General features: G+C 38.6%; 1 protein-coding gene across 1 annotated transcript; it reads left to right on the top strand.

Moving 5' to 3' along the window:
* The first annotated feature begins 834 nt into the window (after positions 1-834).
* cdc40 (cell division cycle 40 homolog (S. cerevisiae)) lies at positions 835-22,132 on the top strand. The gene is made up of 15 exons (XM_037750613.1): positions 835-1,088; positions 2,714-2,800; positions 3,671-3,800; positions 3,905-3,991; positions 4,135-4,274; positions 4,682-4,778; positions 5,559-5,698; positions 7,021-7,095; positions 7,373-7,418; positions 10,313-10,414; positions 11,865-11,980; positions 13,596-13,729; positions 18,006-18,082; positions 20,706-20,850; positions 21,545-22,132. The coding sequence occupies exons 1-15, from the start codon at positions 897-899 to the stop codon at positions 21,720-21,722; spliced, it is 1,746 nt and encodes a 581-aa protein (XP_037606541.1). The 5' UTR covers positions 835-896; the 3' UTR covers positions 21,723-22,132.
* Positions 22,133-22,164: the final 32 nt, after the last annotated feature.

Below are 22,164 nucleotides of genomic sequence, written 5' to 3'. Positions count from 1 at the left end.
ACCATATAGACCCAGAAGACCATATTATGTGGTTATAGCTGTAACCAATGATTATTTTCATTGTAGATTATGTACTCTGTTATTAGATATATCTAATATATATATTATTATTATTATTATTATTATTATTATTATTATTATATGATAATAATAATAACATGATATAATAATAATAATAATAATAATAATAATAATATTATATATTATAGGCATATATATATGCCTATAAAAATGTCACGAAATAGTGGAAAAATGTAATCACATTGCTTGTTTTGTCCAAGCAACAGTCCGGGGACCCAAATATATTCAATTCAGTAAAAGGCGCCCCTCACATTTGAAAAGCTGGAATAAGAAAATGTTTCGCATTAATGAATAAAAAAATCGATTGACTATTTGTTTCAGGTCCGGTATTTCTGACATTATTATGACTAATTCTGAGAACATATCAAATTAAATATTATTTACTCTTAAAATCTCCTTTATTTTATTTTTTATATTTTCTTATTGAAAAGACATTAAAATGTACAAATTAAATTAAATGTACTTAACATAATTGTACAGAGAAGCAATGATGATAAATATGAATAATAATGAATATACATTTGAATTTAAAGATATACATTTATGAGAAAATAAAAACGTACACATTTTTTATTTATTTTTTAAATATTTTCTTATTGAAAAAACATCAAAATGTACATAAAATGTACTTAAAATAATTGTACAGAGAAACAATGATGATAAATATTAATAATACAGAATTAAAAGATATAAATTTATGAGAAAATAAAAATATATATTTTTGTCATCTATGCACTGCACCCTGGGGTGAGCAACGTTTTACGTCACAACGGAAGTTCCGCCCTTCTGCTTCCGGTGAATTCACAACATCCAAAATGTCTGCCAGCGCATCTTGCCTCGTTTCGTACGGCAGCGACTCTGATTCAGATAATGAGTCCAAATCCAACACCGGTGCCGAGAAAGTGGACCCAGCGCACCCGGACGCCACGGCTCACCTTAAACCACTAAAGTCTGCTCCCACGATGTCCGTGGCTGTTCTCAACTCAGCTCCCGAGGTCGCCGTTAAGGTAAAGCTAACCATGCTAACAGCGTTAGCTTCACGTTGCCATAGTTATAAAGTTAGATATTAGTATTAAGCACGCTCACTCTGCTTACATGTTGAGACGGTTTCAGTTGATAACGGGGGAATATTTAATAAGTGTTTAGTGTGTAGACTTAACAATTAACGTTACTGAAGTAAACTAGGAGTTATTAGCGGGAAACAATGAGTGTCGTATGTTAGTCTAGCTCAGGAGTCAGCTACCTTTACTGTCAAAAGAGTTTATTTTAGGCAAAAATAATAATACAAAATCTGTCTGGAGCCTCAAAACATTTGAGCATTGTGATGATGGTAACACAGTTTATAGTCTAAGTATATAGTATATAAGTCTAATGCAGTGAGGGCCAAAGTGCAAATGTATGACAGATTATTAGGGCCACATTGAGGGAAAACAAATCTGATTTACAGAATAAAGTCATAATATTACGAAAAAAAGTCATATTTCGAGAAAAAACAGGTCATAACTTTACCAGAAAAAAAGTCGTAATATAATGAGAATAAAGTCATAACTTTACGAGAAAAAGGTCGTAATATTACGAGAAAAAAATCATAACTTTACTAGAAAAAGGGTGTAAAATTACGAAATTAAAGTCATAATATTACAAGAAAAAAAGTCATAATTTTACGAGAAAAAAATGTGTAATATTACGAGAATAAAGTCATAACTTTACGAGAAAAAGGTCGTAATATTACGAGAAAAAAAAATCATAACTTTACGAGAAAAAAGGTGTAAAATTACGAAATTAAAGTCATAATATTACAAAAAAAAGTCATAACTTTACGAGAAAAAAGGTGTAGTATAACGAGAATAAAGTCATAATATTACAAGAAAAAAGGTGTAGTATAACGAGAATAAAGTCATAATATTACAAGAAAAAAGTCGTAATACGAGAATAAAGTCAGAATATTATGAGGAAAAAGTCGTAATATGAGAATAAAGTCATAACTTTACTAGGAAAAAAAAGAAATTAACACGTAAAATTACTACTTTATAATATTATGACTTTATTCTCATAACACAACGACTTTTTTCTCTTAAACATGACTTTATTCTCATAATATTACAACTTTTTTTCTCATAAACTTGTGATTTTATTCTCGTAATATTACAACTTTTTTTCTCATAAACTTATGACTTTATTCTCGTAATATTACAACTTTTTTTCTCATGAACTTTTGACTTTTTTCTCTTTATATTATGACTTTATTCTTGAAATATATTTTTTTTATCAATGTGGCCCTAATACTCCGTCTTACCGTCGTACCATAGACCTACAACAATGATAAATAAAAATGAAAATGTAAACAAAAAACAGTTATTCATTTCCATTTTTATAAATCCACAGGGAGCCACTGGAGAGGAGCTAAAGAGCCGCATGTGGCTCCAGAGCTGCAGGTTGCAGACCCCTGGTCTAACATAACGTTTTGTCAAAGAATAACCAGCTAATCATTCAGGAAAAACTAACATTATCGATATAGCCCTATGTATTATGATTTTTCTATGTTACATGGGACCAAACAAGCAATTTTGTATTGTATTGTTAGTCAAACAGTGAGAGTCTCGTTCCCTGATTGTACATCTCTTCACTTTAGGAGTCTGTTGAGACTGGCATACACCTGGACCCTGCATTGAAAGAAGTCACTTATAACCCGACATTTGAAACCATGTTTGCACCAGAGGTAAGTTTTAGAATTAGATCTAGAGCTGGGTCAAATATATATACTTTATATGACCAATTTATTTTTTTATTATTATTATTGTTGTTTTTTTTAAACATTTTTAATTTTATTAATAATAATAATAATAATAATAATAATAATAATAATAATAATAATAATACATTTTATTTGGTGGCGCCTTTCAGGACATCCAAGGACACCTTACGAAGATAAAGTTATACATAAACAGAAAAAAACAGTCGGACATGACAGAGACACATATAAGGCAGACACATAGGATTTTATTTTATTTTATTGTATATGGTTGTGTATATGTTGTCTTTTCTTAGTTTAGAAGGCTTATCTGTAATCTTGTTTTGTAAATGAAGAACCGAATGCTTCTAGCTGCTCGGCACATCGTACCCACATTACTATTTATCATCTCAATTTCAACATTTCTTTTGTGTTAATAATGTAACATCTCCAAATGTCATCATATTTTTACTATTGATTTCCATATCAACCAGCTCTAATGCAAATACTATCACATGAATTTGAATATCTGTTTTTATTGATGCCACGCTTGTTAGTTGGTTATTAGTTATGATGACTATCATTGTATTTAAGGAAAAAAACACTATTTCTTTTGTTTCATGGTTTATGTAGCTTGACTGACGTAATGCTGCAATTTCCCGTTAGAATGAATCTAGTGCTCTACCTCTTTATTTATCCATCTAACTATTGTTACATAAATCAGAAAGTCTGTTCTTATTGAAGTCATGCTTGATGATGATATAAATTGAAAAGAAGGGTCAAGCAAAACGAGTAGTTTCTTGCAAAGATTCATTAAAGTTTAATTTGTATTAATTATTTTGTGCTTCTTCCTCTTAGTTTGGGCCAATGAACCCTTTTAAAAGCCAGCAGATGGCCGCCCCCAGGAACATGTTATCTGGTTATGCAGAACCTGCTCACCTCAACGACTTTATGTTTGAACAGCAAAGGAGGACCTTCCATACCTATGGTGAGCTCATCTACATCCTGTGTGATGGGTTTTTAATAATGCGGTCAATGTATCAACCCTGAATGTGAATGACCGTTTTTCAATTGTCTCCACTCTGCTAATAGGTTATGCGTTAGATCCATCTGTTGACACACACCACGTAACCACTTGTAGCTACATTGGAGCAGTGGATGAGGCTGAGAAAAACAAAGGTAATCGTTCATCGCACCTTATTTCTAATGTTTTCGTCTGCATCTGACTGTGTAGATCAGACTTTATTTAGTAGTACTTATGCTGCATGCAGTATTGTTTAAGGGAGATTCAGAATTATAATGTCTAATGGCTCTTCCTCCAGGGCTTACGGTGTTTGAGACTGGAGAGAAGAAGACAGAGAAAAGGAAAAAGATCAAAGGTGGAGATGCAGGAGAGATTGACAACTTCCTTGGACCGTGGGCGAAATATGTCGATGAGAAGGATGTGGCCAAACCATCAGAGGTAATGCTTCCAATGTATGGTATAAATATATTGTGGCTGAGTGTTTGAGATGGTTGCTTTTTCATAATTAACTGACTCACTACTAAGGCAAGAAAACACAGCACCATTCAGGTTTAGACACTCATGATTACTGTTGGGCAATATGACAGATACACTGGCAATCACTAATATGGTTGACATATGGTTACTTTTTTTATTATTAATTAAATCACTAAAAAAGTGCCTTTGTATTTCTGCCTTATTAGCATGCGTTACCAGTGGCCTCACCTAATATGAGTAATCCCCTTTACCCCAGGGCATACAATTGAGAGAAAACTTGAATTCCATTTGCTCAGTCTGTCCTCAGCACTGTATCCCTGAACAAATCTGTTTGTAATTATTGGGTTGTGATTCATTTTATTTAACAGGACGAGCAGAAAGAGCTGGATGAGATCACAGCCAAGAGGCAGAAGAAGGGAAGGAACGAGGAAGATGCTCCTGCAGAAGAGAAAACCATTCTCCATGGTACTGTGGACCTCTCTAATTTAGACATCGCACTGAGTGAAATTATTAACTGATTTGTTTTAAGTTTTAAATGACAGTTTGTTGGGCTGAAACATTTCAAATTTGAGTAATTCAATTACTAAATATCATCGGTGCAAATTATTTTTAAAGCAATTTGAAATAATTTTGAAATAATTTATTTGTTTGCATTTCAGAAACTGTTTTATTTAAAACCCAGAATGTAATATGGCACTTAAATGCACTAAATGGGTTTAGTTTTGACATCTGATATTATTCTATGCAATTTAAGCAATGAAAATGTAGATTTTTCTAAAAAGGAAACCAATTAGTTGTTCCGTCTTATTTTCTCTTATGTTTCTTTACTATTGCTCCTTAATAAAGCAAAATTATTTTTTATCCGATTACTCGATTAGTTGGAATAATCGGTAGAATAAAAAATTGCTAAAATAATCGCTAGCTGCAGCCCTAATAGTAATTGTATTGAGAGTGGAGTATACACAGTATTTCTTTTTAGACTTAACTTTCATTCTTGAAGGACCATTTGGTTTATAATTGAGATTGAAAGTTTAGTCTAGTTTTATCGCATCACACAATCTTCCTCGGCAGATGACGTTTGCCCAGTTGTCATGGAATTATAGATAATGAAATGTCCAATTTAGAATTTTAAGGACGTCTTGTTGACTAAGGGTAGTTGACACTCTGATGTCCTTTAAAAACATGTATCCAAATGCTTCAGGATTGTTTTACATGATATGTTGTCTCTTTTTGTTCTCCCCCCAGTTAAAGACATGTATGATTACCAGGGCAGGTCCTACCTCCACGTCCCACAGGACGTGGGTATCAACCTACGTTCTGCAGACGCTCCAGACAAGTGTTACCTGCCTAAGAAACAGATTCACGTCTGGTCTGGACACACCAAGGTCAGTGGGAAGGGACATGGATCATTTGTTTTTCTGTATGTGCACAAATTGCCCCTTTATGTACCAGTTAATCCCGCAGCTATAAGTATTCTCTGTGCAGGCTTTGCTGATGGTGAGTATTATAGTGTTGTTTTAAAATTATTCTGAAATGTAAAATAAGTGCATTGTCACGTAAGTGTCTGTTTATATATAGAGAAAACTCCATTATGCAGTCCTTGTAAGAATTTGCGAGGCAGTCGGTAAAAGCCTTCTGGGTTCTTTCGAATAAAACGATAACACAGCCGTATACGAGCCGCTTGTCCCTGACACATCCCAGATTATTCTGTCTCATTCAAAACACCGTCATTATAATTCAGATATAAAGGCAAACACTGGGTTATTCCAAGAAAGATCTGATTCAAGTTTCAGATCTGCCAGTGTGCTTCAGGGAGAGAGAAATCACTCAAGTTTTAAATTGGCTCCTATGCGCTTTGTGCAGGAAGTTACAGCCCTGAGAGTCTAATTTGAAATACAAAGAGGTTTGAAAAGATAATAAGCGTGTGGAAGTGCTGATGTCGAGATAATAGATGGAGGATGGCCCGTACGGTGTCACCAAAGTTTTAAGACATTTTTGGGAGAAAGTTTGGTAACTTGAAATTCATCATAATTTCTATGACTATTACGGAGCCAGCGTAGTCTGCACACACACTTCATCTGCTCTGGTTATTATGATTCAGCTGATGTCTCCCCTTAGGAACTAAGGAAAAATTGAGATGTAGTGCAGCCTTTTCCTTAACCGTTGGCAATTCCTTTGACTCCTTTACTCTATAGCCAATTTAATACTAGAGTGAAAGTAATAACGACTTTGAAAAGTGTCTCACTAATCCAAAAATGGACATACATTATAATAAATATTTTAGCAATAATATATATCATAGCTATGGGGCTAGGATTTATGGTCCAAGCCGACACACATGGAAATCTTAGATGTCAAAATTTGCGGAGCTCTGGCATGATAACATACAGTACAGCCAAATGTAAACTCACAAGATATGGAATATCTTTACACATGTTAACATATTAATGAAATCCTCCTCTTTACGCTGTAAATCATAATGTTTGTTCCTGTAGTAAGAGCTTAGGGATTGTGCCTCACTTCCTCTCTCGCTCTCTTCTAGTTTAACTTTGTGTTTCGCAAGGCTACCCAAAAATATTGTGCAAGATTTATGTAGAAAAACGCTGCACTGCAATGGTGCTTGGACCTGTAGTAATGATTAGCACCATGATTAGGTGAAACAGGGTTTTATACATATCAAGTTCTCGTGTCTCTCTATGTTTTCCAGGGTGTCAGTGCTATCCGACTATTCCCTAGCTCTGGTCATCTACTGCTCTCCTCCTCCATGGACTGTAAGATCAAGGTAAATAATCATAAAAAACATCACAGAAGCTTGTAAAAGAATATAATATATACCCACTTGTTCTGTTTTTCAAAGATACAGTTTAATCATGATATGATTGGCTGGTAACATTGTCAGCTATGAGTTTGAATGTTTTATTGTACAACGCTGCTTTTGAGAAGATTCAAAGCTAACCTCAAATCAGCCTGATGTATTTGTTCCGCTGGCTTAATTTAATGTAGTGTTGGGGTATTTAAAATCAGTGTTCACTTGTAGTTTAATCTCCTTCTCTCCACAGCTGTGGGAAGTGTACGGCGAGAGGAGGTGTATACGGACATTTATTGGTAAGTGATGTTAAATTTTGATATGGTAAAGTTTGAGAAATGTTAATAATTTAAGGTGCAATGTGTAATACCTGGCCACATGCGCCAAACAAACAGGGGGCAGCCGTCCTCCTCCATACAATCTAAATTTACAGTCAAGAGTTATTAAAAACTAATTGCAGGGAAAGAATACACAAAATCTGACAAAACTGCGGAAACTCTAAGAGACGGTTTACTGCTATCTTATCATTTTCACGTGTTGCGTTGGACTACAGTTCACATTATAGCTTGCTCAGCTCGGTTTTATGCAAGACCATTGAAGCTAGAAGAACAAACAACAACAAAAAGAAAACAGCCACATCAAAACCATATATCAACACCATTTGGAATGTTTTTTGGTATGGTTTGTTTCATTAACGTTAGATGTTACTTTCCAGCCTAAAAGAAATGAGTTCAGCATCAAACCTCATCTCTTTATTCACCAAGAGCTGTCTCCAGCGATGTAAGCCATGCCGCTGAACGTGGTTTCTTGCCGGGAGCAGGTCGATGAGATGGTGATGAAGGTCACTTGCCATGTTATTACAAGACAGGAGTAAGGACAGGCTGGGGCTAGCTGGTTAGCATGCTCATATCAGTAGATATCTCTGCAACACAATACATAGAAATCTTGGACATAATGTCAACACTGCAACCTCTTCACATTCTGTTGATAATGTTAGTTCATTTTGGCCATATCTTACACATTGCACACATAATTGTATGAAATGGTAACAGAATATTACAAAAGCCAAGTATAACATTTTATAAACAACAATGGATCATCAGCATACATGCTGACATGAAATATGTTCACGGTCTGAAATACATGCAGCCGTTTGGGAAATGCACAGCAGTGACAGACTGTGTGCTCAGCATTACTGGAACACTAATGACACGTCTGCTGACCGCTGACAGAAAGTATTCAGATTTTTTTTTTTTTTTTAGTAGATGGGGTCTGGGGAGGTTTGGCTAATGTGTGCAGGTCACTCTTGCACTCTTCCCAGAGAAAGCACGCTGTCTGAATAGAGATTGTTTGCAGCCGTGGTTCTGCTTGTCAGCTCCTTCACAGAATATGCATAATTCAGCAGCCCGGGGGCCGAGGGGGACGAGGGGCGAGGGAGGGCACAAGACACGGAGAGGAGCTGGCGTACAGGAAGAGTGAACACAGTTTAGGGGTGAATGAAATGACAGAGAGTGACCGGCTGAGGAGTTTATGACCTCGAGAAGCAGCAGAGATGCAGATGATGTTAATTATTTTTTTCATTAGAGGAGTGTTAGAAGTATACGGCTATGTTGTGGAGAGCATCTTAGGCTTTCACTTTGTTGTTGTTGCTGCTGTGCTCTCTTCCATCGTCTGCTGTCTGGTATATTTGTTTTTTCTATTTCAGTATAATAAATTATTCTTTTTTGTTTTCTTTATTTTTTATTTTTCTCTGAGGTATAAAATCTTATTTTCTTTTCTTACTTTGCTTTCTCATGAATTTGGATGACTTTCAGGTCTTTAGAAAGTACACCTTTACCTACTGATAGTCAGTAGAAGGAGGGGGACAAAAAGTACCCCAGAGGTATACTTTTTGTCATATCTCACAGCTTTATTCTATCATTCCAATTTTTCATGACTTTATAAATCAATTTGTTCCTTAATGACATTTTGAAGGAGACAGACACCGATGCAGCAGACACAGATTTCCTCATGCGCTCTATTTTCGTTTTACACAATATGCAAATTAACTGTAACCTTTCTAGAATAACAATAATCTGTTTTTCTTTTCTCTTCAGATGACATTAATTGCATAACTAATAGTGTTTTGAGAAGAAATAATTTAACATTTTGCTATGATGGTTGTTTCTTACAGTAGTTTATTCTTGAGTCCCCAGTAGGGCTGACCCAAAATGCTTCAAAGCTTCGACCGTTGCCATGGTGATCGACCTCCAAATCAGTATTCAAATGCTTACATTTATATATATACGTTTGTAAAAATATGTATGTTAAATAGGTTGGTAGGGTGAGGGTTAGGATGTTTTTTTTAATTTATTTTTATTATATGTCTCTCTCCTTCTAAATTGATTACAATATGGGTATTTTCTGTAATTAAACCGTACACTGTAATAGGACACTGTTGTTTGTCAGCGAATGTAGCTAGTCAGAATGATCAAGTAAGAAAGAACAGTTAAGCATTATCTTGGGGGATGTGCATGAATGAGCATGCATATCATTATGTGTGCATTTTCATGTTTGAATGCAGTCTGGGACAAACGGTTTATTTGATGACATGTGTGCCCTGCTCTCAGTAGTTGTGTATGTGTGTTTTCCTGTAGTCACACACACACACACACACACACACGCCAACACACGCCAACGAGGCTTTCTGTCTTTGGTCTGCCAGCATAGCAAGCGAGCAGGCAGGCGCTTAGCCTCAGTGGGCTCTGTTATCGCCGTGGAAACAATGTAGCCCTGATAAAAGCCAGTTTTAACAAGGGAGGCGTCTGCGTGCGCTGAGCTCACGTGGACCTCGCATCACCTGCACTGCATGAGAAAAAGCCAAAGGCGCTGCATTGATTGGGATTAAGAAGAGAATAGGAGAAGGTGGAGAACAGTTGAAAAGACAGATGGGGCATGTAATTTTTTTTTTTTTTTCTCATCCTCTTTCCTCTCCAAGCTCATTTAAAGATTCCGTTTCCCTCGTCTCCCACAGCCCACGTCATCTTTCTTCCTCAATATCCCTTATTTTCCCATAACCAGATTTCACATTCCTCAAATGAATTGGGTTTCAAAGGAAGGCAGCTGGGTAACATGGTAACAAGAGAGTGAATTTGTGTAGCATATGTTTATTTATTTGTTTGTAATATATGTCGATTTCCTCCGCTTGTTTCAGGCCACAGCAAAGCAGTGCGAGACATTTGCTACAACAACAGTGGGACCCAGTTCCTCAGCGCCGCCTATGACCGCTACCTCAAACTCTGGGACTCTGAGACAGGTAGGCTCCACCGCTCTGATGTCAGCACACTCTTTTCTATTATTCACACAGCTTCTAGTCGTTGACTCTTCAAAATCACTGAATCAAGGGAAATGTACTCCAAATGAATATCTCACTTGTACAGTATGTCTCGGTGTGTCTCAGCGACACTCAGCCGACTGTGTATATTGGAGGACATAATAACTCACTGCAGCGCAGTCTAATACAACCTTGATCTCGCTTTCCACCAGATAATTGTGAACGACGGCGGAGACCTCATATTCCTGTTGTAATTGTTAGAATCAGACATTTCTCTCTAGACCTTGCAAGTGTGTTTCTGAAAGGTCAAAAATACATTTCAGCCAAGTTGTTCTGAAAACATTTGAGGTGAGAAATAGGCATTACTGTACCAGAATATTGATTGATATTGGATCAGCGCTGCCTAGTTTGACCGTTTGATCGGAGTTTGCGAGTGACTGACAGCTGCGCAGAGACGTCAGGCTCCAGCACGGCTCTGATTGGTTATTTTCCTCCGGTCTGTGAAATCCTGCAGATGCCATTAGGAGCACCGGAGGACACAGAGGAACATGATTTTTTTCAGATTACCTGTCTCATGCACTACTGTCAGGATATAGTGACCATTTTATAAAAATAACTTTGCTCCATCTCTACCCACTGCAGCTTTGAGAGGCTGCACATTTGAACACATGATTGAATTAGTATGTAATCTTTCATATCTATAAAAGAATGTCTCAGTGATCTCCTTTATGTCAGAACTGTTAACAAAACGTAGGGTCTCTGCGCTCACTGGTGCCACATGGTTCCCTGTTATCTTCCCCCACTGCTCATCCATCTCAATTTCCACCCCTCTCAACTCAAGAGTGCCGATCCAGCAGAGGGCAGAAAAGAGTTAAATCCCCCACTTGTTATTAACAGGATGCCCTGTTAAGCCACATCATCCAAATACTTCTATTAAGAGTTAACTTGCTACACATTTACAAATTGTTCCCACCAGTTGTTGTAGGTTTGTTTTAATATAAATTTCAGCAGTTGTTTCCTTCTGCAGCTGCACATAGCAGTGATGTGTAGGGGGGTAATTTTAGTATTTCATTCTAGATTTGTTCCAGTTGCAGTTAAAGACGGGATGTAATACAGAAATGATGCTGGTGAAAAGCCTCTATTCTTATCTAAAGGGCCTCTCAGTGTTGCAGTCATTTCCAATTTCCTGTTCTTTCAGCTCTAGTAGAGGTGGTAGCATCATTCCTGTGGTGATTCACCTCCGCTGAATGAATACAAAGAAACACTGAAATTTCTGTTATGGCTGAGCTGTCGCTGCCTGCAGGGACGGAGCATGCAGCCTTGACAGTTGCCGCCTGTGTCCCTAAATTTTAAACAACTTGAGCGTACCTTTCTGAAAAGCCGCTGTGGATTATTCTGGAGCTCTGACTTTCATTTTTGCCCCCCTCCACAGGCCAATGTATCTCCCGCTTCACCAACAGGAAGGTACCGTACTGCGTCAAGTTCAACCCAGACGAGGATAAACAGACCCTTTTTGTGGCCGGCATGTCGGATAAGAAGATTGTTCAGGTAAAGTTGGGCATGTGCTGCACCGCTAGCATTTCAATCCCGCTCCCACCATCATATCAAGTGTATTTCCCAGTTGACCAAGCAGATGCACACATGAATTTCTGCGTATACCCCCTGTGCTCACCGGAGCATGAAATACACTCCCGTCTCTTCTTCCGGCACTGGTGTGTGTGTGTATTTGTGCGCACGTGGCTAGAGGTTCGGTGGCTGACAGGACTAGAGCAAGTCATTAATCATGGGTAGCATTTGGGTGGAAGAGAGGCAAACAGAACAATCTGTGATAAAAGTAGGAAATCTATAACTACGATATCACACAATCAGGTAACCTGTTTTTAGAACAAGTAACCCTGATGAACAGACGATAGCTGGGATTTTTATCTAAATAGATTATCTGATTTTCCACAACTCATAATCATGGAGTTTGGGAGTAACTAATATAGAATATGGGGGTGGGCAATAATACCCCAAATCTTCTATCACGGTATTTGTAATTTCATATCACGGTAATGGTATATATCACAATACAGAAAGTGTTCTGTAAATTCAATTGAGAAATGGTTTAAAATACCGTAACTTCCCTACAAACAAAAATGACACACTGCGTTAAAAATACAAGACTTTAAGGTTCCCGAAAACAATAATTTCAATGTTGCAGGTTTTAAGGTTAACAGGTGCAAATAAATACCAACCTAACTTCAGTCTGTGCAATATAAAAATCACACAAATTTGTATTTAAGAGTATACCAAAAGACAAAACGATTTGATTTGTCCAGCAGGATTTGCTCATCTTTCATTTCAGAAAGCTGACAAAACAAAATAAACTACAGTGTGTAAATGTCTGGTAATCATGGAACGTACCACAGTGGAAACGGTATTGCCAAATCTCTACTGGTGGACACATTTCTACCGTGATAGCACCCAAACTTAATAGAAAAGTTTTATTTCATTTTACGTTCAGCAGCATCTTTTTAATTAAAATTATGTCAAGACACGGCACTTAGTTTTCCCTCTAATTGTTCAGATGAACAGTAGTAACTATCACAATATCTGCTACAATAATCAGGGTTAGTATTAAATCATGCAGTTCTCTTTGGGGTTTTGAGAACAGATGGCTGCTCCTGTGAGCAGCCGAAGGCTAAGATTTAAAAAAAAAAAAAGCATAAATAGAATCGGATGTAAAATGTGTTTGGACAGAAATGCGTCCTATTCGTTTGTTGCCTGGGGGACGTTTCTGTGTGGTTGTCTTTCCTTTACATTTTAATATGTGCATAATGTTTTCCAAAAAACAAGAAAATGAAGACAGAGGCGTGTTTGTTAGCTAATCGCTTTCATTACGCCACTGCAGTTAAGCCATTTCACTGCATTAGCACAATTTCAAACTGCTCCTCAGTGAGTCTCCCACAGCCACTTTATTTTCACTACTGTAAGAAAAGTTGTTTATTTTGTTATCAACACTCCGCAAGAGTATGGGAATGTGCAGTGAAACTACTTTGATGGGCTTTTGTGGCTCCATTTTAATAATCCACTTTATTTTGTTTTGACTTGTCATAGATAAATGTGTTGTTTACCTCCTCTCCGTCTGTTTTGCTCTCTGCGCCTTGTGTCTCTCTGTCAGTGGGACATCAGAACGGGTGAGGTGGTTCAGGAGTACGACCGTCACCTGGGAGCCGTCAACACCATCACCTTTGTTGATGAGAACCGCCGGTTTGTGAGCACGTCAGACGACAAAAGTCTTCGAGTTTGGGAGTGGTAAGTACAGACTACAGCCTGGAATGCTAATGCAGTGGTTTGAATTTGATTATATTGTTTTCTTTAGTGTACCTCTGAGCATATGACACCCGATACAGTACTTAATACTGGAAGACTGTGGTTGCATTTGGCTGAAATTCATCAATGGTATGAATGTAAAGCAGGGATTCATTATGTTCATTTTTGGTCAACCAAGATAAGTACAGTCATAAGTTAAGGTTAAAAACTGATGAGGAGTAGAAGTTGTGGAGAAGAGGGTGTTTAGTCTGATTTGACGTGAAAATGCTGTAGATGTGGTAGCAAGATAGTTCGCAGGGGACATTTTACTGTGATACAGCTGCATCATGGTGACATCAAGTGCCTTAGTGTTTTGTCTAGCCTGCGTAACAAGAAGTTTCAGAAAAAAACATTTGAAAAACAACCAATATATCATCAGTGTATCATGCTGCCTTCTGAAGAAGTCCTCTTACGCTGCTCACTGCTCCTGCCATTAGTCGTTCATAAGAAGAGTAGACATCAGCAAACCTCCAGACGATCCTATCTTGAACAAAGCTCCCACAGCTGTGCTGCTAATCTGCTCTGAGTCATGGCCTCTGCCACAATGTGCCTGCTTTACATGCATCTGTTGCACTGAGAGTTTCTTTTTTTCCCCCTGGAGCCTACATTGTACATTGTCAATGCTCCAGCAGTAGTCCCTGTGAGCCAAGGCCCCTGTTGCCAATTGTATATTTTAATAATAAGTAAGTATTTTGAAATGTTTCCACAAATTAAATCATTGGAAGGCAGAAGTGCTGGGATGACTGGCAGGTCAGATAAAGTGTAAAACTAATTTACCTTTTTAAACTCTCCCCTCTTCTCCTTTTTGAAATGACAAAAACACAACGCGCACTTATGTTATTAACAAAATCATGTTCACTTGAAGTTCTACTGCAGTTTTTGCTCAGTGGCCAATCGAGAGACCACCAAGAGCAGTTTACAAATTATCTTTCAAGTTATGTCTTATCATATGCGCAACAATTACAGAAGCAGTCGTCGTCAATGAAAATCTTGGGTCTCGAGCTCCCTCCAACGATAAAGGAACAATAATGTGCTAATTAAATATGTATAAAAAGAAAATCACACAAGCAAAAACAAAACGAGAATCTAAGACATAAAATAGTGAAAGTTAGAATATAGGATAACATATAATATAGGCTAATAAATATGAAATAAAGTTGCGGTAGACAATAATTGCGAATGAATAAGGTGACTGTAAACAAGAATGTTGTAAATGTATATGCATAATAAGGCGTGTACGTACATATGCACACATATGTACATATTTAGAGATGTAAACAGATTAGATGTGGTAACTTTGGTATTTATTGCTCAAATATGATAAATAAAAAAAAAACAAAAAAAAAAAACAGCTGATAAATAAATTTTTTGAAGGGAGTGCTTTTTATTCATTGACGGCCATTTGTGTAGTTTTTCTCTTTTCCCAGCTTGCCTTTTTCCTCCAGAGTGTGAAAGATGGGGATTATAGTGACAAAATGTTTTGGTTTTTCACACACTCTTTAAGCCGGAGTTGAAGGACAGAATACAATTTCCGCAGAACAACATGAAGCAAAAGAACCCCATCCCAAGAGTCTACTTTGTACGCTTGTTCAGGCGGGCCTCTCAGATGAGCTTTTTCAGAGCAGCGTGGGAGCGAACGGGCAAGTGGTTGGTTCGGCCAAAGAGTGGCTTTACTGTCCCCTTCTCTCCCACGGATACCACCTGGTTCTCAGCTTAAGCTAACCCCTCTTGTCAGAGCTGCTTACATAGCAGCATTAGGCTGAATCTACCAGAACAGTCTCATATCTCCAGAACGGAAGTGGAGACTGGCAGAGAGGGGCAGCCAGGGTGAGGGAACGCCGGATGCTTAGAGAAGATTGTGAGGCAGCAAATCAAGACATTCACGTCACGGTGCAAACCGCCTACTCGGGATTCAAATGACATCCTCATTTTCACACAAGTTTTCTGGGGAGACAACTTTATCCGTAGCAGAAGTTTATCATCAGGGAGCTGAGAGTTTTATGTCTGCGTTGGAGGAGGATTACAATCGATATGAAATGTGCCAACAAGGAGAATTAACTCTTGGTCATAAAGACATTGTTCAGAGCGATGAAACTGGGCTTGGAGGGACATTTGGGATGATTATGGGTTGAGAAAAAAACGATAAAGAAAGATGAAAAAATGGCAGAGACAAGAGCGAAGGACATTGAGTCCTAAAACCCAGAAATGAGTTTGCATTTTTTGCAAGAAGTCAATTTTTCTTTTTATGGGTTTTAATTAAATGCCTGAAATAAGATCTGTGGTTAACACTAGCTTAAGAGATTTTAACGTTTTGTTCTATGATATAAAATACGTCAGTAAATATCCCACTCATGAATTTTGAGTCCTTTAAGTGTCTTAAAAAAGGCGGTTGCTAACAAGTGGCTAAATGAGACTACAAAACGTCATCATGCCGCCTCGTCTGCCTTTACAGCCTTGTTGTGTATACTAACACTTGTGCGACCGTGGTGTAGCTCATTTATAGCCCAAGGTTAGCTTTTTACTTCTGCATTCTGATTGCATTCGCTCTTCAAAAATCATAAAAAGTTGTGTTCATTTGTGGAGATTATCTTGCTGAACAAAACGTCTAACTATTATAAACGTGTGTTTGCCACAGAGCTTATTTTCTGCAATAATCCAAAACCCAATGGACAAATCCCACTGGCTTTTTGTCGAGGGAACCAGGGCGATGCTAACTTCCTGGTTGGCCTATAAAAATACATCATCCCTGGAGCACTCTATTGTTGCTGTGTCTGCTCTGTCATCCAAGTACTCAATTCCAGACTGACTTTCATCATCATGGTCCTGACCTTTTTAAAAAGCCCGCTCTTGCCAATCCAAATTTAACATTATGTAAAATAATGCCCATTAGTAATAACTTGCGCTAAAGCAGATGTGTCATTTGAAAGAAAAAAAGTTAATTCACTCTTTTGTCAATAGTAATTGTGTTTTGTGAAATCCTCTTTTCACATTAGTTCCAAATAACAAACAAAGATGGTGTGTTTTAATCCCCACTCAAGAGAAGCTCAGAGATTTTCTTATTTCGGTCTTTTGACTTTTTTTTTCCTGCAGGCTGATTACATAACTTAACCTCACTGCCGATATCATGCCTGACGAACCAAAGTTCACATAAAATATACAAAAAATGCTGTTTGTTTTGTCCCCTCTCTTGATCGACGTGAAACACCGCAAACAACGATCAATCATCTATTATTCATGAATATCCCCTGTGCATAGATTGTTTGTGATGTGTTTTCCTTTCTCCCTCTCTCACCGCTCTCCAGACAACACAACATTCACACTGGTTATTTCTGGAGCTCAGAAGAAGAGATCTGATGGCTTTGTTTTCTTTTCCGAGTTTAGCTTGGCGTTGTCTGCAGACATTGGCTCTGACAAACCCCGGCCCCCCTTTTAATGCCCGATTGTGTGTGTGTGTGCGCGCATGAATTGTGTGTTTTTTATGTGTACAAGGGTTTGCATTTCTCGTTTACTCGTCTTTAGTTCTTCGAAGCCCATCTTTGGTGTCGTGCGTGTGTGTGTGAACACGGTGCAATCGCTTTGCTCCAGCTGCTACTCATCTCAGACTTGAGACATGGCTTTAGTCTAAGCAGATAGCGAGATGAGAACAGGGCACTTACTGGACGCAAGCACACACAGTTTTAAGGCAGAAAGACACATTTGTTGCACTCATTCACTTAGTTGTCAGAGGGCATTTGTGCACATAGAAAAAAAGAGGTGATTGGCATGCTGGCAGACACACACACACACACACACAGCACTGTAGATTTGAATGATCTTCTGCAGACCACTTAAGATCAACTAGCCAAGTTTCCTATCTCTCGCAAAGCAGAGAGACATCGCAGAGCATAAAAGAAAAGGGGGGAGAAAGAGCGAAGAAGGGATTAATAAATAATTGGATGGCGGTACAGACGGCGGTGCAGCATCAAAGGATCCTTTCAGATTGCACGAGTTATTCACATACAGGAGCCGTAATGGTGATCCTGCCTGGTTCGCTGTTTTCTCTTCAGTAACAAGCATTTCTGAGACGGCATAAGCAGCTGCGATGATAAACAAACTACAGCTCGGTGAATGTTTTTCCTTTGAGTTGTTTTCGCTTCAGGGGCTGCTCAGGTTGCTCTCTCATCCCGCCTTTAACCCGTCTTCAAGTGTACTCACGGTGCTTTGTGCCTTTTTTTTTCAGGGACATCCCTGTGGACTTCAAGTACATCGCCGAGCCCAGTATGCACTCCATGCCAGCTGTGACACTCTCTCCCAACGGTGAGTAGTCAAATCATGGAAAAACACTCAGTCAGGCACACGGTACGGACTACAGAGGACTCTGGGGAGCATAAAACCCATATTGGCAGATTGAAGTTGATTCCAGTGTTGGTCATTGCCCAAAAGAATAAAAACAAGGCAGGCTCAGTGTCATCTAAGTGGATTTATGTGTTTGGATGTCCAGATCCAGTCAATAGGATCAGGATCGGGCCCAGCCCTGACATTTGTGATAGATGGTGGTTAGATAGATATTGGCTGTATAAAGCCTGATCCATCTCCAGCCCTCTGTTTGCTCTCGGTACACCGGCTGTCACAAATGGCCCATTGAGCTCTGTTAAAACACTATAATGGCTCCTTAATGCGCAGTATTGTGAGGGAGTGAACTGTAGAGCGCACAGCAGCCAGCAGTTTCAATTAACGACATGCCACCGAGGGATGAGAGCAGCTGCATCGGGTAAAAAAAAAAAGAGGTGCTGGTTTGCCTTTATTTTATTGATAGTTCTCTGTGGATGTTAATGATCGAACTTGAGATGAAAAGATGCTTTCCTCCATCCACAGATAATATACAATAACTTACATTGTATGAAATATTATAGGAAAACATCAAAGGAAAGCAGTGTTATACACTATATATGAATACTTCACAGAGTTACATGAGTATATCGATGCCACGCTCAATATCTGTACGGTAAATATGACAGTACCACCTGGAGGCAATTAGCTTAGCTTAGCATAATGACAGGAAGCAGGGAAAACAGCTAGCGTGGCTCTATCAAAAGGTTAAAAACAACTTCTGGTGTCTTGTCGTCACCATGAGGTTTCCAAGAAGTCACTGCACTGCGTCCAGCCAAGAAAAAGTCTGGTGCATAGCTCAGCGTACAACTGCGACTTTTTACAGTACAGTTTTTGTACGGATTTAACAAACAACATAATGTGTTAATTAGTGAGCTTCTGATGTTCTGGTACCTTTTGGACAGAGCTAAGCTAGCTCTTTCCTAGATGTGAGAGTGCTATTGATCTTCTCTAACTCTCAGCAAGAGAGAGAATAAGAACATTTTCCTAAATGTTGAACTAATTGCCCTACTAATTTATGTAATTTAGGCTTTCTATAGGCACCAATATTAGCTGATACTTAATATTAAAGTCCTCAGCTCAGGATTTGAGCAAAGATGTGTAATCGGGACATCCCTATTTATGTAATATGCAGACATGTGACACAGTGGGAGATGACAGCATTTCAAGAGCAGAATAAACCTGCTACTGGACAGCTGAACTGATGATGAGTTTCTGCAGATGTGAGTGGAAGATGTAAAGACGCCACTTAACTGACACAGTCGTTTAATCTAAAATAATACCAGAATGAATTCCTCTTCAAATGTAACGCTTCCGTTTGAATCAGGAATTCCCTGTTGCACTCCCATCAGCTTCAGCTACCATCAAACTCGGCTCTTCTGTCATTGTCTGTTCCTTCCCTCTCTACCTACTTTGATTTCCCCCTTTCATCCTCTCCTTTACACTCTCCCTCGTCTCTCCCTCGCTTTGGGGCAGCGTTCTTATTTGTGCCAACATGGTTTGTTTCTCTTGAGCGTGTGAATAATGAATGTGTTCTCAGTGGGAGACCATTCAGTTTTCTCTCGCGCCTAAATGGCACCCAGCCCCCCCACCCTTGGCACGGCATCCACAAACAGCCTCTCTCTTATTTTCTCCTCTTGCTGTCGTAACGAAAGAGACAGAGCTGCTGAAATTGGCCAAGTTGTTTCCATTCTTCTGCATGTATCGCGTTTGACATTTGTGGACAATAGCGTCTTTTTCCATTTATGTTTTGTGAGGGAGGATGTAAAGAAGAGGACACACCAACGCTAGATCTCTCTCTCATACCACATTAATAATTTCCATCATGTTTCCTTTCAAGAAGTGCAGCGAGTCGTGTAACGCTTTGACACTGAAGCACTGCCTCTTATCGCTGTGTAGTGACTTTGAGGCTGTGGCGTTGTCAGGAGATGGAACGTTCTGTAAAGTAGATCTCATATGAACAGTCACCGATGAAAAGCTTCTTTTTATTTTCTCATAAATTGCATCATTTTAATGATGGCAGAATGATGAGTTCATACCCTTTCTCAGAGTGTCATCCACTAAAGCTCAAATTTCTATATTTTAGTTTTTTCTTTGATTTCTGTCCATGAGGCATATTTCCATCAATCACCATGTACCTGTTGTTAAAAATATTTGACTCTACTTGATCAGAGTTGTTCCACTGCCAGGTTTAGTGCATACTAACAGCAGTGGCAGGCAGCATCATAATTCCACAATGGCTGCTTGTTAAACATTTGGCTGTATAGAGTCATGCTAATGAGACAAACTAGCATTCTAATAGGCACTTTTAAACTTGTTGTGACAACTTTTCAAAGCTTAGATATGTTTGCAATGTTGAAATTATTACTGCAAACCGATGTCCTACTTTATGTGGGCCTTGAACCTTTATACTGTACCTCTGATAGTTTCAATACCATAATACTTGAATATAATCTCTTTTTTTTCAGTGATTTTGTAAGCATGTCGTACTGTGCAGCACCACTTGAGATTAGCGGTTCGCTTCATGCTATTTGCTTGTTTCTAACCTCAGGTAAATGGCTAGCGTGCCAGTCTATGGACAACCAGATTCTGATCTTTGGAGCCCAAAACCGCTTCAGACTGAACAAGAAGAAAGTGTTCAAAGGCCACATGGTGGCCGGCTATGCCTGCCAAGTGGACTTCTCCCCAGACATGAGGTAAGCCTTTACTTTGTCACGCAATTTTCTGATGAAGGGGAGTATTAGGTAGCTGAGATCCTCACAGCTGATTAATAGTTTATAATGGGTGGTTAAAGAGGACCTATTATGCTCATTTTCAGGTCAATACTTGTATTTTGGGTTTCTACTAGAACATGTTTACATTCTGTAGTATTCAAGAAACTCTTTACTTTTCTCATACCGGCTGTGCTGCAGCACCTCTTTTCACCCTCTTTAAGGAAACTGATTAAGGAAAATATGCTAAAGAAATGAAAACTGAGTTAGCAGTGATGCAACTGTTTCTTTGAGAAGAGGGTTAGAACTGTCTTGAGTGTCACAGCGAGATATATAGATGCACAATATATTCAGATACAGAATTCCTCTGCTCGCCCACTGTCCTCTAAAAAGCCTCCAGTTGATGAAGAGCTGTGGAAATTCAGATTATCTAACATCTGAGGACAGTCCAGCACCCTAATTTTAGCCAAAACTCCCATTGAAACTTGTTTCACCCCTCTTCTCACCCACGTCTGTGAGTAGGTGCCCTAACCTCCTTTCAGTATCCATAGCAACACTGCAACTCCTGGCTAGACTAAATACCAAAAATTCCGACTCCCACCTTTTGGCAGGTGAAGTGGAGTCATTTTTAGCAAAGTGCTAATCTTTCCATCCTCTCTCCCTGTTTCCGTTCTTCCAGCTACGTGGTGTCAGGAGATGCGGATGGAAAGCTGAACATTTGGGATTGGAAGACCACCAAGCTTTACCACAGGATCAAGGCTCACGACAAGGTGTGCATAAGCGCACTGTGGCACCCGCACGAAACCTCCAAGGTTATCACATGTGGGTGGGATGGACAAATCAAACTCTGGGACTAGATCTGTCCTGGTGTGTGTGTCTGTTTGGGGAGGGGATAATGGGGAAATGGTGGACTCAACTGGTTCGCAATAGAGAGACGGAAGGGGACTGGCTGTCCCATGGATTTTGTGAAGGCCACAGGACTGGTATCCAGTCTTATTGTTGCAGCGTATTTTTGTATCCCATCATGAGAGTTCAAAACATGTACTCATGTATTATCTGTACAAAGAGCATCCTTTTAAAAATAGTTTCTACTGCAAACAGCATATTAGAGGGGAACTTTGGCATTTTTTTTATTTTATTTTTTTGTTATTATAATTTGCAATGTTCTGTGTAGTATGCTTCTTTAATCCTTGGTAAAAATTCTTCATTTGTAATTGTGTGACCATCCCTTTGTGGAAATAAACATTCTGTAAATTTGACCTCTTAAGAAAATTAAGTATTGGTTCCATTGAGAAAGTG

The sequence above is a fragment of the Sebastes umbrosus genome, chromosome 18 (genome assembly GCF_015220745.1).
Source record: "Sebastes umbrosus isolate fSebUmb1 chromosome 18, fSebUmb1.pri, whole genome shotgun sequence".
In the NCBI taxonomy this organism is placed as follows: Eukaryota; Metazoa; Chordata; class Actinopteri; order Perciformes; family Sebastidae; genus Sebastes; species Sebastes umbrosus.
Note: the sequence above shows the minus strand (reverse complement) of the source record. Positions and strands in the feature narration are given on the sequence as shown.

Excerpts from the sequence above, each read along its gene's own strand:
- cdc40 (XM_037750613.1), top strand. The coding sequence starts at position 897 with ATGTCTGCCAGCGCATCTTGCCTCGTTTCGTACGGCAGCGACTCTGAT. Across the intron at positions 4,275-4,681 it reads ATGTGGCCAAACCATCAGAG|GACGAGCAGAAAGAGCTGGA; the intron begins GTAATGCTTCCA and ends TTTATTTAACAG. Across the intron at positions 5,699-7,020 it reads TCTGGTCTGGACACACCAAG|GGTGTCAGTGCTATCCGACT; the intron begins GTCAGTGGGAAG and ends TATGTTTTCCAG.